Source organism: Bos javanicus, chromosome 7, assembly GCF_032452875.1.
Source record: "Bos javanicus breed banteng chromosome 7, ARS-OSU_banteng_1.0, whole genome shotgun sequence".
Classification (NCBI taxonomy): Eukaryota; Metazoa; Chordata; class Mammalia; order Artiodactyla; family Bovidae; genus Bos; species Bos javanicus.
In genome coordinates, this window is record NC_083874.1 from 97,561,770 (window position 1) to 97,576,577 (window position 14,808).

At 45.7% G+C, this 14,808-nt stretch overlaps 1 protein-coding gene across 1 annotated transcript in view; it reads left to right on the plus strand.

Moving 5' to 3' along the window:
• RGMB (repulsive guidance molecule BMP co-receptor b) overlaps positions 1–12,444 on the plus strand; it is a 28,466-nt gene extending 16,022 nt beyond the window's left edge. The window contains exon 5 of the mRNA XM_061424462.1: positions 8,980–12,444. Within this exon, the coding sequence (XP_061280446.1) occupies positions 8,980–9,648 (669 nt within the window). The 3' untranslated portion in view covers positions 9,649–12,444. The remainder of the gene's footprint in view (positions 1–8,979) is intronic.
• Positions 12,445–14,808: the final 2,364 nt, after the last annotated feature.

Genomic DNA, 14,808 nt, shown 5'->3' on the forward strand with positions numbered 1-14,808 from the left:
ACTCTGTGAGCTGCACAGTGGTGATCATTCTTATTTTTGTCCACTAAGGAAGATGCCTCATCCTCTTGTGTACAGAATTAGGTTTTGAATACAGGGACACTGTCCTTGCATGCAACACTGTTACAGAGGCAATACACTATTCTTTGAGAATATAGATTCCTTCTGGGAGCACACAAGTTGCCTTGCAGATTCATTGTAACTAACCCTTAAAATCTGAGATTGTTCTTTGTTACGATTATCTGTTAATACAGATAACTCTTGCCATCTTTAAGTTTTGCATCTCGTCCTGGTCCTCCTTGTTGTGCAGAAATGTCTTAAAAATTACAAAAAGTTGCAAGATATATTGAGCTATATTGTTGAGATATATTGTAGAACAGATGGGAAAGAAGTTTGCAGTTGTATAGCTCCCTGCGCAGTATACTGTGTTCATTTGTCTGATAAAATGTACTATTTAGTGTTGCATTGGAAACCCCAAGCATTGATGGGCCTATCGTGTCTGGGAGATGCCGAGGTGAATGTAGTCTCTGCCTTAGTCTAAGCTCATAACTAAACTTTGCTGCCTTCATGTCATGGAGAATTGTGGGGTTTGTGTCGGGGGGTAGGGGAAAGCCGTTTTTAGGGTTTCTTTTCAGAACACTGGGGGCCCATGCTACAGGCTGGTTCCAAGTGCTGCAAGTTGCCTCCGGGGGTCAGGACCAGGAGGCTGGGCCTGAGAGATGGGCAGCTGTACCTTGGACATAACCCTGCCCACCGGCCACTGTCGCTGGTCAGTGTTCTCGCTCCCAGGACTTGGTACCGTCTCCCTTTTCACATCCCACCGTCAAGGTGGTCCCTCACCTACACCCACATTTCCTCACTCCTCTGAAATACCCTAGCAGGGTCTGGAACCCTGGTTGCTGTTGTGGAAAGGTAGTTGCTTTTTAATACCCAAAAGCTTGCTAGGGTAGTTGAGCATCAGAATCACCAGTTCTTAGTTAAGTTGATTTTTCAGGGTTCTGTCTCATCTTTAAGACTCATAAAAGCATGTCTTGGATAATCCTTATCCTCCCTGAATTTCTTTATTGTAGAGACAATATTAAAAGAAGAGTTTCTAGAAGAACAGACACCAGCTACAGTTGTTCCAGGTGGTGGTATTCCTGTTGGCCCTTTTCTGCTTCCTGCATAGCTCTGGTTTGTACTGGATTGTAAGGTCTTAGGCCCAGAAACTTTCACCTTCGTTTCATATAGTTTTCAGCAGACTGCCTGGGGGTGATTATATTTGGGCAAAGGAAGCAGAAGAAAAGGGGGCGACATTCTTAGCTCCATAATGTACCCTTAATGTGAATGATCATTTTGTGGGATGAAAACAGGCCTACCTGGCTTATTCTTTAGGCCATACTTGAACAAGATCTGCCTTCATTTTGTCCCTACAGATTGCATGTACTCTGGGTAGGTAGGCCTCTGTCTTCTCTCTGTTCCCTGGAAGGAAGAAATACATAAGGTGGTCAGTGAAAACTGTCTAAAAATGTATAAAATTTGTCTCTGTATACCTTGTCAGTTTTACATTTCGAATCTCTGCGTGTGCCAGTGTCTCCGTCCCAGACGTGGTTTGGAAGAGTGAAAAGGACCTTCCGAATCCCCCCTGTGTAAGTGACAGTAACCCAGCGCCTGCCTGAGCCAGCCAGAATTCCCTCCGAGTGCTCTGGGCCTTTGCTACTTTAAAACAAACCCACCGTCCTCCATAGTTTGAACCAGAGGCGCCCAGCCAAGTCTGATACACAGCTGAGCGTTAGAACTTGTTTTTCTGTCACATTTCCAAATGTCTCTCTCTGCCCTGTTAAATTTTCTTTGAGTCAACATTTTGAGAGGAAGGGGCAAGCAGGAAACATTGGATGGTTGGTATTTTTTTTTTTTTTTTTGGTTGTTGGCTTCAATTAATGCTAACCAAACAGTTTCTGCCCCTGCGGAATGTGGCATGTAAAAAGAGTCATACCTACAGTGTCGAACAATGAAGCTGCTACCTTACCCGTTTCGTCTTTATTTGTTTTGACTGCAAGTAGAACTTGCTCTTCCACTGGTTTGGATTTTGTGTTCTCCTGGGTGGGGTAACTTCAGGACTTCTTAAGCTGCTCAGCTTGTCCTAAGTATAACAAGAATAGCCAGCCGCACACATCTAAGATGCAGAATTTAACGGGGGAACCTTGCAGTGAAAACCCATTGCTGTTGGGTCTAGAAAGAACTTCAGATGAAATTGGGTCTGTGCAGAGGGGAGCTCAGTATGTCCAAGTGAGCTGGTTCTTTTAGGAGTCGGAGCCCAGAGAACCTTAGCTCCTGCTGGTGGGGTTGTCTCAGTGCTGGAGCTGACTGTGTACACTGGATAGGCTTAATGTGACAGCATTTAAAGACCAACTTCTCATCTGCTCTGCATGTGCCCCTGAAAAGGGTGTCAGTGTTTGCTCTTTCCTTTTTAAAGGTGTGAGTACACACACAAGCACATGTGTGTGTTTATGTGGGGTCCATGCCTTCCCCGCTCCCTGCCTCAGGAAAATGAAGACAGAAGGATATTGTTTTGGAACTTTCCAGTTAACTGGCTTCTTGGAATATATGGTCACCACCTCTAACCACCTTGTTCCTGACTGGGCTTTGCTTTTTTTTTTTTTTTTTTGTTAATAGCCCTGGGAACCTGAAACTGACCCTAGAAGTGACAGAATGTGAGTGCATTGAGACCTTTAAGCCCTTTTGCTTTTTAAATTACCTCCCCCAACTGAAAACCGATCAAAGGGGCTGTGATTTCCTGATAATCCCCGTCGGTTTGGGAAACAGCTGTGCTGAACCTCAGCCCAGAGTGTTCACCCAGGGTGCTGCGAGAGCCTGGGGATCTGTGTGCCTCCTCCCACCTCCACCCCATTAGGAGGGAGATCCCAGAAAGCCAGACCTGCCGGGACAGATTCCTACCCCTGAGTGACTGCAGTAATTTTAGCCTCTGGTCCAAAGCGCAGCAGCTTCCCTGGTGGCTCAGAGGGTAAAGCGTCTGCCTGCGATGTGGGAGACCTGGGTTCGATCCCTGGGTCAGGAATATCCCCTAAAGAAGGAAATGTCAACCCACTCCGGTATTCTTGCCTGGAAAATTCCATGGACAGAGGAGCCTGGTAGACTCCAGTCCATGGGGTCACAAAGAGTCGGACATGACTGAGCAACTTCACTTTCACTTTTCCAAAGCGTAGCGGCAGCCTCGGCCTGAAATACTGTCCCCACGCGCCTGACTTCCCATCTAGAAGTCTAGCGAGGGCCTCCTCACAGTGCAGAGAGCGGGCACAACAAGCAAGAAGGTCCCCCTGGAGTTCTCCGGGTGCCAGGAAGGCCAAGGCACGCCAGGCCTCCCCTCCTCCCTGTAAACTCTGCACCTTGTGCCTCTGGCCTGTACAAGGAAGCTGGCCCATTTCCCTCTGAGCCTATTTTATGCTTCCAGCCTTCCTTGTTTTAAATGTACAAAAATCGCTCTTTGGATGTCAACTTTTTTTTTTTTTTGTCTGTCGCTTTTATGTATCATCCTGGGCCTGCTTCTCTCTCTCTCTCCCCCCTTCTCCCTCTCTCTCTGTTTCTCTCTCTCTTGCATGCTGTTTCCAGCCACGGAGCTTAATGCTCCCCCCTGGACCACCCTAGCAGCCTCAACTGTGGGTGTCCTTCTCCTCTGGTTTGGTTTCTTCTTTCTCCAGCTGCTGCCAAGATCCCCTCCAGCAGCCAAGGCAGCCCTTGTTCCTGCATGCATTACCTAGGGCAACCCTAAGAATAAATAAGTCTGATCCATTCTGTGTCTCTGGAATCCTGTGAGTGCTGCTACCGCAGAGCTCGGTGGAAAGAAACTCGAGAGGACAGAGAAACCTATTTGGGTATCTTTAGGAGGCTGTAGATTTTTGTAGTCTCATTCAAGCCTGAAAAGGAATCTAGAGGGAAATTTCTTCTGCCACCCTCCTCTGAAACTCATGTACCACTTTCTTCCTGTTAGCTATCTTGTCCTGGCCCAGTGAAGTGACTTAAACTGTGCTTTTGTAGATGTTGAATTCAGACTTCCTGTAGGTAGATAGCTGATGCTAGGCTGAGTTGCAATGGTAAAGTTACACTTGTTTCATTGAGTTCATGCCTTCCTGGCAGATTTTTTTTGTTTCTTTTTTTTTTTTTTTTTTTTAGTTTTTCAGGAAAATGATCAACGACATCAATTACTGACCTCCTTAAGTATGGTCCATGTACTCTCCAGAAAGTTATTCTAGACGGATATGCTTTTATTTCCTACCTCATAAAAAGGAGCGAAAGCCAGAGTTCTCCACAGCCTAACCGAGATCCTTCCTTAGTGCTTCGGAGCTTCCTAGTCTCGGACTTCTCAACATTGAGAAACATTGGCCCACTCGAGTTAAGATGATGTGTTTTAGAGCTGGTGATAGAGCATGTGCGTTTATTTCTTTGAAACACACGCGCTCGTAGGAATGATCTTTGTGTTCAGCTCTGAGGACTAAGCAGAGGCTGTATGCCGCTGACCTGGTGAGAGCAAAGGCCATGGGCACAGCGTTCTCTGATTTCTCCCACAGTCATCTGTTTTTTCAACCTATAATTGCGCCCAGAGGATCTGAGGAAGTAGACACATCACCTAATTACATGAAATAAAATTAATCTTAGCTTTCTTAACGCAAGCAGAATTTTAACTGGATACCTGTCAACATTGGGTTTCCCTGTGTTCCAGGCTGATTTTCTGTGATTTTCAGTTTGATTTGCTGGCCCATCTTAACCCGAGAGCTGGAGCCCCTTGTCTATAAAAGTCCCAGTTCTGGTATTAAGAGAATTCCAGTAAGGTCCCACACATGCAGTGCCAAATGGTCTGATTTAAACCCCGATAAACATTTCTTCCAAAGAATGATAAGCACAAATAGCTCAGGGCACAGCCTGTGGGGAATTCTGCTGTTTGAAAACCTCCTCACAGCACTGTGCAAGGCTGTTGAGCTTGGAGAAGCTCTGTGCATTGGCAAGGCAGTGCCTGGTTCTGTGGGTGACCTTTCTTTCATTTAGTTCATTTTTATTTTTATTTTTTTTCCTGATGGAAAGGAGAGGCAGGTGCCTCTCAGTGTTGGCATTTCACAGCAAACCCTAAATCCTTTTTGCCTTTCTCATGTGGAAAGGTTGATTTGTAGCTGCTGTCTTGCTTCTCCTAAGAGACCCTGTAGGTGGTAAAGATCTCAGGGAGTGAAACATTAAAAATGAATGAGGAGACTGGAGTAGTGTTGTCTGAGGTGGGGGTTGGGAGGAGCTGGGCGGGGAAGGTTTAACAAAAGGCATTGATGTTTTAAATGCACAGAAATGCCATCCATCAATAATAAATGGTGTGGCATAGAACAGATGTGCCAAATTGAGTTATTACAGCATATGGATCAGTTCGTAGAGGGGGGAAAAGTAAAGAGCATAGCTGTTTTTAAATTATCTGTTTAAAAGCTTTAGAATACAATTTTGAATGTCCTATTGTGACCCTCTGATAGCTGCTAGCTGGGAATAGAAAACGTGTGGAATTTCCAAACATTTCCATTAACATTTGAGTTTTTTAAAGGAAGAATTACTGAGAGTGAATAAATTTTATTTAATTTTTCTGAAAAGGAGGATAGAATTGGAAAATGAATTTCTGGCCCTTTCTGGTTAAGTGCTTGCTTTTTAAGACCTCAGGTTGCAATTGTATAAGGGATGAAAATACCTTATACAACTTGTCAGGGACTGTTTCCTAGTGTTTTCTACATTTCCATTGCTTATATCTCTAGGTACCTCTTCAATATCTAGTTAAACTACAGAGGACCACTCAGGAAACCTCTCATTCATTACCCTCAACATCTTGATTCAAGGGCTGATTCTATACATAGACTCTGAGAGCAAATTATCTCACCTAAAAGAGAAACAACTAGAGAAACATCAACGTCCTTGTCTTGTAGAGAAAGTCACTCCTAGGAAATTTGACAGATAGACAAAAATGCATTAGGTAAACTGGAATATTTTGTGAGTGTAGACAGTAACACAGAGGTTAAGCTTTAAGTTTCACCTATCTTCCAGAGGTGTGGGAGTTACCTGTTGGTGTCACAGGTAGAGCAGCGGACAGTAAGGTGAGAGGCATTTGAAATGACTCCTGAGTTGGAATTGGTGTTTTTAATGAAAACAGCGGAGACTTGGTGAGACAGGGAACTATTCCATTCATGTTAATATTGACCCTTGCTTGCCTTTGTTGGAAACTTGTTTGGAATTGGATCTCTCTGCTGTGTTGTCCCAACAAAACTAATTCCTCTGTGTTTTTCCTAAGGCGAACTGAAAAGTCCTAAATTGTCACAAATAAGGCCAAGTTGGTTTAAATTTGAGGTTTGTTAGGTTGGAAGGACAAATGGCTTAGCTGTTGTAGAAGAATTCAGTTACTCTGAGCGTGGATGCTCTGGTTGAAAATGAGGACAGCGGCTGTATGCGAAGTCTGTTACTCTTACTGTAGCCATCTGTATTAACTTGCAGTCCAGTCAGGTGCAGACTTTACTTGAATTAATCTTTTCACCTCCAAGAGATCCCAGCTTGCCTCTAAAAAGCACTTGTCAAACTGTCTTTAGAGTCACCAAATAAATCTATTTTATAGTCCCATTAGATATCTAGCTCGAAAAATCCCACTCGCTCTGGAAGGTCGTATGGTTGGATGCACAGCAAATTTCCTGAAGTCATCTCTGGTACACCTCCTTCAGGTTGTTAGGAAGGTGTTGAAACGTGAGAAGGCTGGTCATGAAATTAAATTGTGGCTCAGAGTAATTAGGCAGGGAGAACACCAGGCATTCTCACAGTGCATTGTCTGGCTTTTGGTTGCAGCTGCAAACAACGGATATGAATTTAACCAGTTGCTGCAGCCACAGCTGGTTCGGATCTGACTTTACAACTGGCTGAAGTGAAATGAAATGGCTGGAAAATTCCAGTCAAGTAACACCAGTGGGAACATGTGGAATTAAATAGCATGAGCAAATGCTGGCTGAGCCAGGGGGAAAGCCTTCAGACATAAACCTGAGGGTGGCTGGGAGGGCTTGTAGGGAGAAGGGTGGGGAGGGAGGCCCTCGTGGCCTTTTTAACAAGGGTCTATTGTTTTGATTAGTCCCCTTGCAGGAGGTGGCCGTTTGCCTCCATCCAGAGTAATTTGTAGAGTGTTTGGCCTGTCTCCCTTCCTCCTTGACTGAAGTCACCTGATACTTTTTTCTTTTTTTCAAGAAGAAAGCATAATAAGCCATTACCTCACTTACAGACAATAACTCAAATCTCAAAATGTTGTCGTTCCCCGCCCCCCCACCCCCACCCCCGCCCCCCGCCCCACCGCTTGGGGACCATTTTCCCACCTTGTGTGATCCAGAAGCCCGTATCTGTCTTAGCATCTTTCTATCCCCTGTAGCAGAGATGTCGAGGATGTTAGAGGTGACGGTGCTCAGAGTTGTTGTTGTTTTTTTTTTCTAAGTACTGTTCTAATTAAGGAAAGAAAGTAAGTTCACTAAAGGGAAGTTTTTATATTATCAGTAGATTTTTTTTTCCTCCATGAATTTTCTGCTTAATTTGGAGAGTTGAGAGTTGACTGGGGAACAGATTTTTGAGAAGCTGAAGGGCCAGCATGCTCTTTGGGGAAAACATTTGCTGTAACTAGGTTTAGGGTATTTATTCCCTGCCAGTGCTTGGGAGTGCACTTGCCAAGTGCTTTCGCGGTCCCAAAGATTAGCCGGTCATGTGAAACGTTTGATTAAGAGACTTAGAGAATCTTTCCTGAGGCACGTGGTTGATCGCTGTTGCTGGGCTGGCCCCCTCTTCAGCTTTCTGTCTCTTCCCTGAGTGTGTGTGTATAGCTCAGTTGGTAGTGATGAGTCATAGGATATTGTTTTAGAGTCCAAGGGAGAAACTTTTTAGAAATCACAGTTCTGGTAGGTTTATTATTAATGAAGCCACTTAGAGCGTCTGCATAACTCAGAAAGGAATCTTCTTTCTTTTTTTCTCAGAGCTATCTACCACAACTCATCTGTCTTTGGAAGGAGACAGGATACACATGATCAATAAAACTTGCCTATAGCCCAACAACAACATTTTTCTGTCTTAGGAAAATGAAATTCTTTTGCTGATACACACTCTCTGGATCTGTGTCAGTTTTTCATTCTAAATACGTAGGTCTTTGGGACTCCCCTGGCTGTCTAGTGGTTAAGACTTCTTCACCTTCCCGTGTAGAGAAGTGCAGGTTCGATCCCTGGTGAGAGGGCTAAGATCCCACCTGCCTCATGGCCAAAAAAAACCAAAAAAACAAAAACACAAGACTGAAACAATATCATAACAAATTCAATAAAGACTTTTAAAAAATGGTCCACATCAGAATGAATACACGTATGTGTATGGTTGAGTCTTGCTGTCCACCGGAAACTATCGCAACATTATTAATCAGCTGCTCTCTAATATAAAATAAAAAGTTTTAAAAAAAAAAGTCCACATCAAGAAAAAATACATCAGTTCAATTCAGTGGCTCAGTCCTGTCTGACTCTTGCGACCCCATGGACTGCAGCACGCCAGGCCTCCCTGTCCATCACCAACTCCCAGGGTTTACTCAAACTCAGGTCCATTGAGTTGGTGATGCCATCCAACCATCTCATCCCCTGTTGTCCCCTTCTCCTCCTGCCCTCAATCTTTCCCAGCATCAGGGTCTTTTCCGATGAGTCAGCTCTTCTCATCAGATGGCCAGAGTATTAGAGTTTCAGCTTCAGCATCCATCCTTCCAGTGAATGAATGCACAGGGTCTTCAAAATTGTCCCTAACAGTGACACCATTCACATGCAAGGCAGAAGCAGATACAGTCTGAGTTGGGAGATTCTGTCTCTAGCTGGTTCAGCCTCCAGAACTGGAGGGCCCCTCTCATGGCCCAAGGATGCTGTCGCCCATATCTCTCCCATCTGTGTTAAAACTTTGTCCACCTTCCTTCCCCCACAGATCACCATCATCTTCAAAGCGCACCGGGAGTGTACGGATCAGAAAGTGTACCAAGCCGTGACTGATGACCTGCCGGCCGCCTTCGTGGACGGCAGCACCAGCGGCGGGGACGGCGACCCCAAGAGCTTGCGGATCGTGGAGCGAGAGAGCGGCCGCTCAGTGGAGATGCACGCACGCTACATGGGGACCACGGTGTTCGTGCGGCAGCTGGGCCGCTACCTGACGCTGGCCATCCGCATGCCCGAGGCGCTGGCCATGGCCTACGAGGAGAGCCAGGACCTGCAGCTGTGCGTGACCGGCTGCCCCCTGGGCGAGCGCATCGACGACGGGCAGGGCCAGGTGTCCGCCATCCTGGGGCCCGGCCTGCCCCGCAGCCCCGCGGCCCCGGCCTGGCCCGGCTACACGCTGGAGACAGCCAGCGCACGGTGCCACGAGCAGATGCCGGTGAAGGACATCTACTTCCAGTCCTGCGTCTTTGACCTGCTCACCACCGGCGACGCCAACTTCACGGCCGCCGCGCACAGCGCCCTGGAGGACGTGGAGGCGCTGCACCCCAGGAAGGAACGCTGGCATATTTTCCCGAGCAGTGCCCGCGGGGCTCCCCGTGGACGCCCCCTGTCGTCTGTCAGTCTGGGACTCACATGCTTGATCCTAGTTGTGTTTTTGTAGGGGATTATCTTTTTCGTTTTTTTTTTTTTTCTGTTCCGTTTCTCCTGTCTATAACAAAATTTTTAAAAAATATATATTGTCATAATATATTGAGTAAAAAGAGTATATATGTATATACCATGTATATGACAGGATGCGTGTGTCCCGGGATGCCCACCTGATTTGTACATATCGCGTTTGGCTATGTTCCACATAATGTTGGATGTAGTGTTCTTGGACCGTTACCTTTTTTTTTTTTTTTTTTGCAGTTTTGTGAAATGTTTTATAACGTCCCTGCCCGGGGACCTGTTAGAAAGCACTTTATTTTTTATATATTAAATATTTATGTGTGTACCTGGTCAGTACGTATATAGTACACGCGCACAGACACCGTATGCGGCGCGCCCTTGGAAGAGGACCGGCGACCTTGTTTGCAGCTCTTGCTGGCGGTGCCCTCACGGCCTACAGCCTTGGCCATCGCTGCGTGCCCAGCTTTCAACTGCTGCCCTCCTGGTGCCACTGCCTCGTTCCTTGGAACTAGGTCCTTGCCCGCTTCTCCTGCCCTCACTCCACGTGGAAGGATTGTTAACCGCCCCACCCCACCCCACGACAGGTGTTTTCGGTTGTTAAACACTGATTCTGGGAAGCCCTCTCCCTCTTGGACAGCTGCCACTTGTTTTCAGAGGGTGGGGAGAATGTTAGCACAGTTCTTATTAACTAGGATTGATACATCTGAGCACTTAGAGCGTGGTAGGTTAAACGTATGGAACTGCTGTTTTTCTAGGTCAGGAGGGGCTCCAGATGGCAATGGGTAAGGAGATACCAGGCATCTTGCAAGAGCCCTCTCAGACTTTTGTCATCCCTCATTCCCTGTTCAAACTGTCACTTTTCCCTCTTTTAACTCCATTCTACATTGAACAAAGAAAGTGCAAACCTGTAAGTGCAGCGATCGTGCCTTGCTCTTCCCTCTGTGATTTGTACAAGCCCGCGTTCTCAGCCGCCTCCTCTCTGGCTGTCTGGACTTGTACTCACCATGTCCACACCCAGTAAGCCCTCCCCAGGCTCAGTGTTGGAGCCCGGGAGCCCAGGCTCTGGGGTGTATTAGATTCTTTCATGTGAAGACCCAGACCCCATCACAAAGATTTCCTCTTCCTTGTCTCCCACACCGTGGTCTTCCCCAGTCTCCCACTTTGCGTCTGTGTGTGTGGTGGGATGGACTGGGGTCCTGACAACAGACGTTTTTCTTTGGCCTGACCCTGTATGCAGCTTGACTGGGTGCTGGTTGGTCATTCCCACTGGCCAGGCTCCCCACGTGGCCTCTCCATGTAGTCACTTTCCCTCTTAATATGCATAGGTTGACTATTAGTTGCTCGTGTAACTTGATAGTGATTTCACTGAGCTACACGAGCAACTCCTTCCTTCTTCCATTCCATCCTTGTTGGCACCTCTTGAAAAAAGGAAACCACCACCACCCAAAGGCAAGAGCAGTAGCTGAGAACATGAACTCCAGGATAGGTAGGTTTCTATTGTTATACCTAAAATGTAAATATCTGGTTCTAAGAATTAGTGGTAGAGTTTGTACTTGAGTCATTTACGTAAATGCAAACAGACGGTGAACTTGAAAGGCCACAGAGATTTGGGTCAAGGTTGTGCGTAGTTTTAGTTGGCCGGGTTAATTTCTTCCTTTTGATGAGTGGCACTACCAGACTGGTAGCAAAGAGGATGTCGCTTCGTGAAAGTTCTGTTTCTTTGTGAACTGATCTGTTGGTCACAGCATGGAGCTGTCGACTCACCAGAGGTGGCAAAGCTTCTCTCTAGCCCATCTTCCAATGTACGAGAGAATGATCTTGGCCAGTCTGGGAAAATCCCAGAGGCATCCTGCCTCTTACTGGGCAAAGATGCAGCGCCAGAGAGCTGAACCCAAACCTGTTATCCTTGTATCAAAGCCGAACGGGGGCCTGCCTGCCATCAGCTCTGAACGGTGACTGCTCTTGTTCCCTTATGGAATCACGTGCCCAGGTCAGAAGCTGTAGTTAGCTAGTACTTCTGTTATGTAACCGAGTAGAATGCAGGAGGAAAAATATTTAGGGTACCTCTAACCACTATTTTTGTGCAAATAGTCTAAAAGTGGAAAGCGGTAGAGGTTTTCTACGATGTCTGGGTTTAGTGTGTACATGATGTAACATACCTGTGTCCTTTTCAGCAAAAGCAAAACAACTGCCTCTCCAAATACCTGGGAAGAGGAAACTGGGTTTTTTTTTGCTGCATCATTTACCTGGAAAGGTTGCATCACGTCTCTTAGTACCAGTGGATTTGGCTGTTTTCCCTTTGCAGTCAGTGTCTCTCTATGACTCTGAAGTCTTCCCCATGGATAACTGTTTCAGAAATACAGGTATTTCTCTAGAGAAGGGCCTGGTTTATTTTCTTCTGTTTCTTTGATAGAATGTCTGGGGAGGAAAAAGAAAAATGTTCCTTGCACATGTTGGTTTTTGAAATCCCCCCCTTAACCAGAAGCGTTTTGGGTCATACTCACACGTTAGGTAGGACGTCTTCTGGGGGAGCTTAATCTTGTGGGAACACACTGGTTTTCACAGATGCACCACATGGCTGTCTGAAGACTCAAAACTGTTTTTTTGTCCTTCCCTTCTCTTTGTTACGCTCGGAAACCCCCACAGTGTGTCGAGTCTTTACAAAGAAACCTTTAGATGTGGTTCATAGGTATATGAATAAGTATCTGTGTAAAACAGTGAGTGTGCAGTGTGTAAATACTTTAAATTATTATGGTAGAAAAATAAAGTTACATACCCTGCTGTGGAATGTTTGTTCTGTGACTGTAGTGCCACCTGCTGGAAGAGTGGAGAAATAGCAGGAGAAAGGGAGTGAGGGGGTACGTGTACAAAATCCTACATGGTTACTGACAGTGAGTCGTTCAACCTGTCCACAAACTCACTTATTTTCTGAACTATATCACTACTATAGTTTTTCCTTTTTTAATTTCTAGGCAATTGGAAATAAGTCAGAATCTGTGAGATTAGTCCACGGTTATCATCCCAAAGGTCTTTTTTTAGTGTTGATTTTGGTCCCCTGCAAGCATGGAACCTGCATTTGGTTCTTTGAAGGCAGCTTGGATGGTAGCAACTTCGTTAGTCCTGGTGGGGAGGATATTGGGGCAGGATTTTCTGGATTGGTAAACTTTTTAAAATTCTCACTTCTTGGGTGTTCTAGAAAGAGACATCACAAGATCACAATTTGGTCTTTGTTCAAGAAACATGCCAAAGGGTAGAAAAGCTTGAGAGAATTAAACCCAAACTGAAGACACAGAAACGCACTGTTCACGCCACTGGGTAGAATACTAAATGGAGCGAATTCTGATTGGGGAGACATACATAGTCATTTTTTAAAAGAGAAAGTTAACCCTTACATGCGGTGTTTATGTGTGGCCTTTCAGAACAAATAAAAAAGGAAAATGATGCCAACTGAGCCACCCACACAAAGTAAGATGCCAGTGTTCCAGCTGCTGAGTGCTTATGTCTGTACTGACGAACACTAAGAAATAATCTATGTCACCGTGAAGTCTGTGCTTAAGAGGAAAAACATTCTTCACTGTATTCACATCCAGACCTCCAGCTTTTCAGGGATGGAAGTTTGAGCAGCTGTCCAAAGCCTTAAAAAGAAGCTTGCTCTTGAAAAGCAAGTGGTGACTAACAGATTTTAAGAATCCTGTTATCTCAGTTTCTCTCTCTCTCTCTCTCTGTTTTGGTAGCCACAGCATTTAGCAGCATCCTAATGCCTGTAATCTGGAATAAAGCACAGGGATTTCTGCCGTCCTTTCTGGGCCAAGATACTTTCTCCTCAGTTTTTCCCGTTCCCACAAACAGTGATCTGTTTGTACGTGAACCAAGGAACATCTCCCCCATAGAGAATGTAACCCAGCCATTCAAGAAGCACGGAGCAGGCCCCAGTTCTTTGCTATCTCACCCCCTAGCCTACCATATTGTTTCTGCCTGCATCCATTTTCAGCGTGTCTTTGAATTGGATGAGTCACATTCACGTTTTCATTTCGATGGTATTTTCTTTTGAATTTACTGTTCTTCTTGCCCCGAGTACCTCTAGTAAGCACGATGCTTAACACTATCAACTCAGTAATAGAACACACAGTCCCTTGTGCCCTAAATGTGATGTCTGGACTGTGTGCTTGGAGAGGGGCTGTCTTTGTGTCCCCTCTTCCTTGCGAGCATTGTGTGGGTTTATAAAGAGTCTGGGCATCCAGACTCCGGGAGGATACACTAACAGATCCTACATATGCCACTGGCCTCGTTAAAATGACATTCTAACCAGTTGAACAGACCAGCCTTGTCAACTAAAATGTTAAAGTAGGTCCATCAAACGCCAACCAGGGCTTCCCTAATTGCTCACTGGTAAAGAATCTGCCATCCACTGCAGGAGACATGGGTTCGATCCCTGGTCCAGGAAGATCCCACGTGCCACACAGCAACTAAGCTGGCGCACCACAGCTGTTGAGCCTTGTTCTCTAGACCCTGGGAACTGCAACTACTGAAGCCCTCGCATCCCAGAGCCCGTGTTCCACGGCAAGAGAAGCCACTGCAATGAGAAGCCTGAGCACCCCAACTAAGAAGTAGCCCCACTCTCTGCAACTAGAGAAAGCCTGGATGGCAGGGAAGACCCAGCATAGCCAAAAATAATAAATAAAATTATATTTAAAAAAACCAAAAACTCCAACCAGAAGAAAGCAACCAGGCAATGTTTTTTAACTGAAGGTTCTTGATGGGTGACAGTTCTAGGGCCATTTTTAGTTTAATAATGAAAACTCCAGAAGAAGAATGAAAAAAAGAGGAAACATTCTGCTACCAGAGTGGATATAGACCAAAAAAGTGAAGTGAAATTGCTCAGTTGTGTCCAACTCTGCAACCCCATGGACTGCAGCCTACCAGGCTCCTCCGTCCATGGGATTTTCCAGGCAAGAATACTGGAGTGGGTTGCCATTTCCTTCTCCAGGGGATCTTCCCGACCCAGGGATGGAATCCGGGTCTCCTGCATTGTAGGCAGACGCTTTACCGTCTGAGCCACCAGGGAAGTGGTGACCAAACCACATACAAATTAACCAAGTATGAATTGCACCTACCTTAAATGACATTTTAAAAACCCAGATTCTCTCAATCA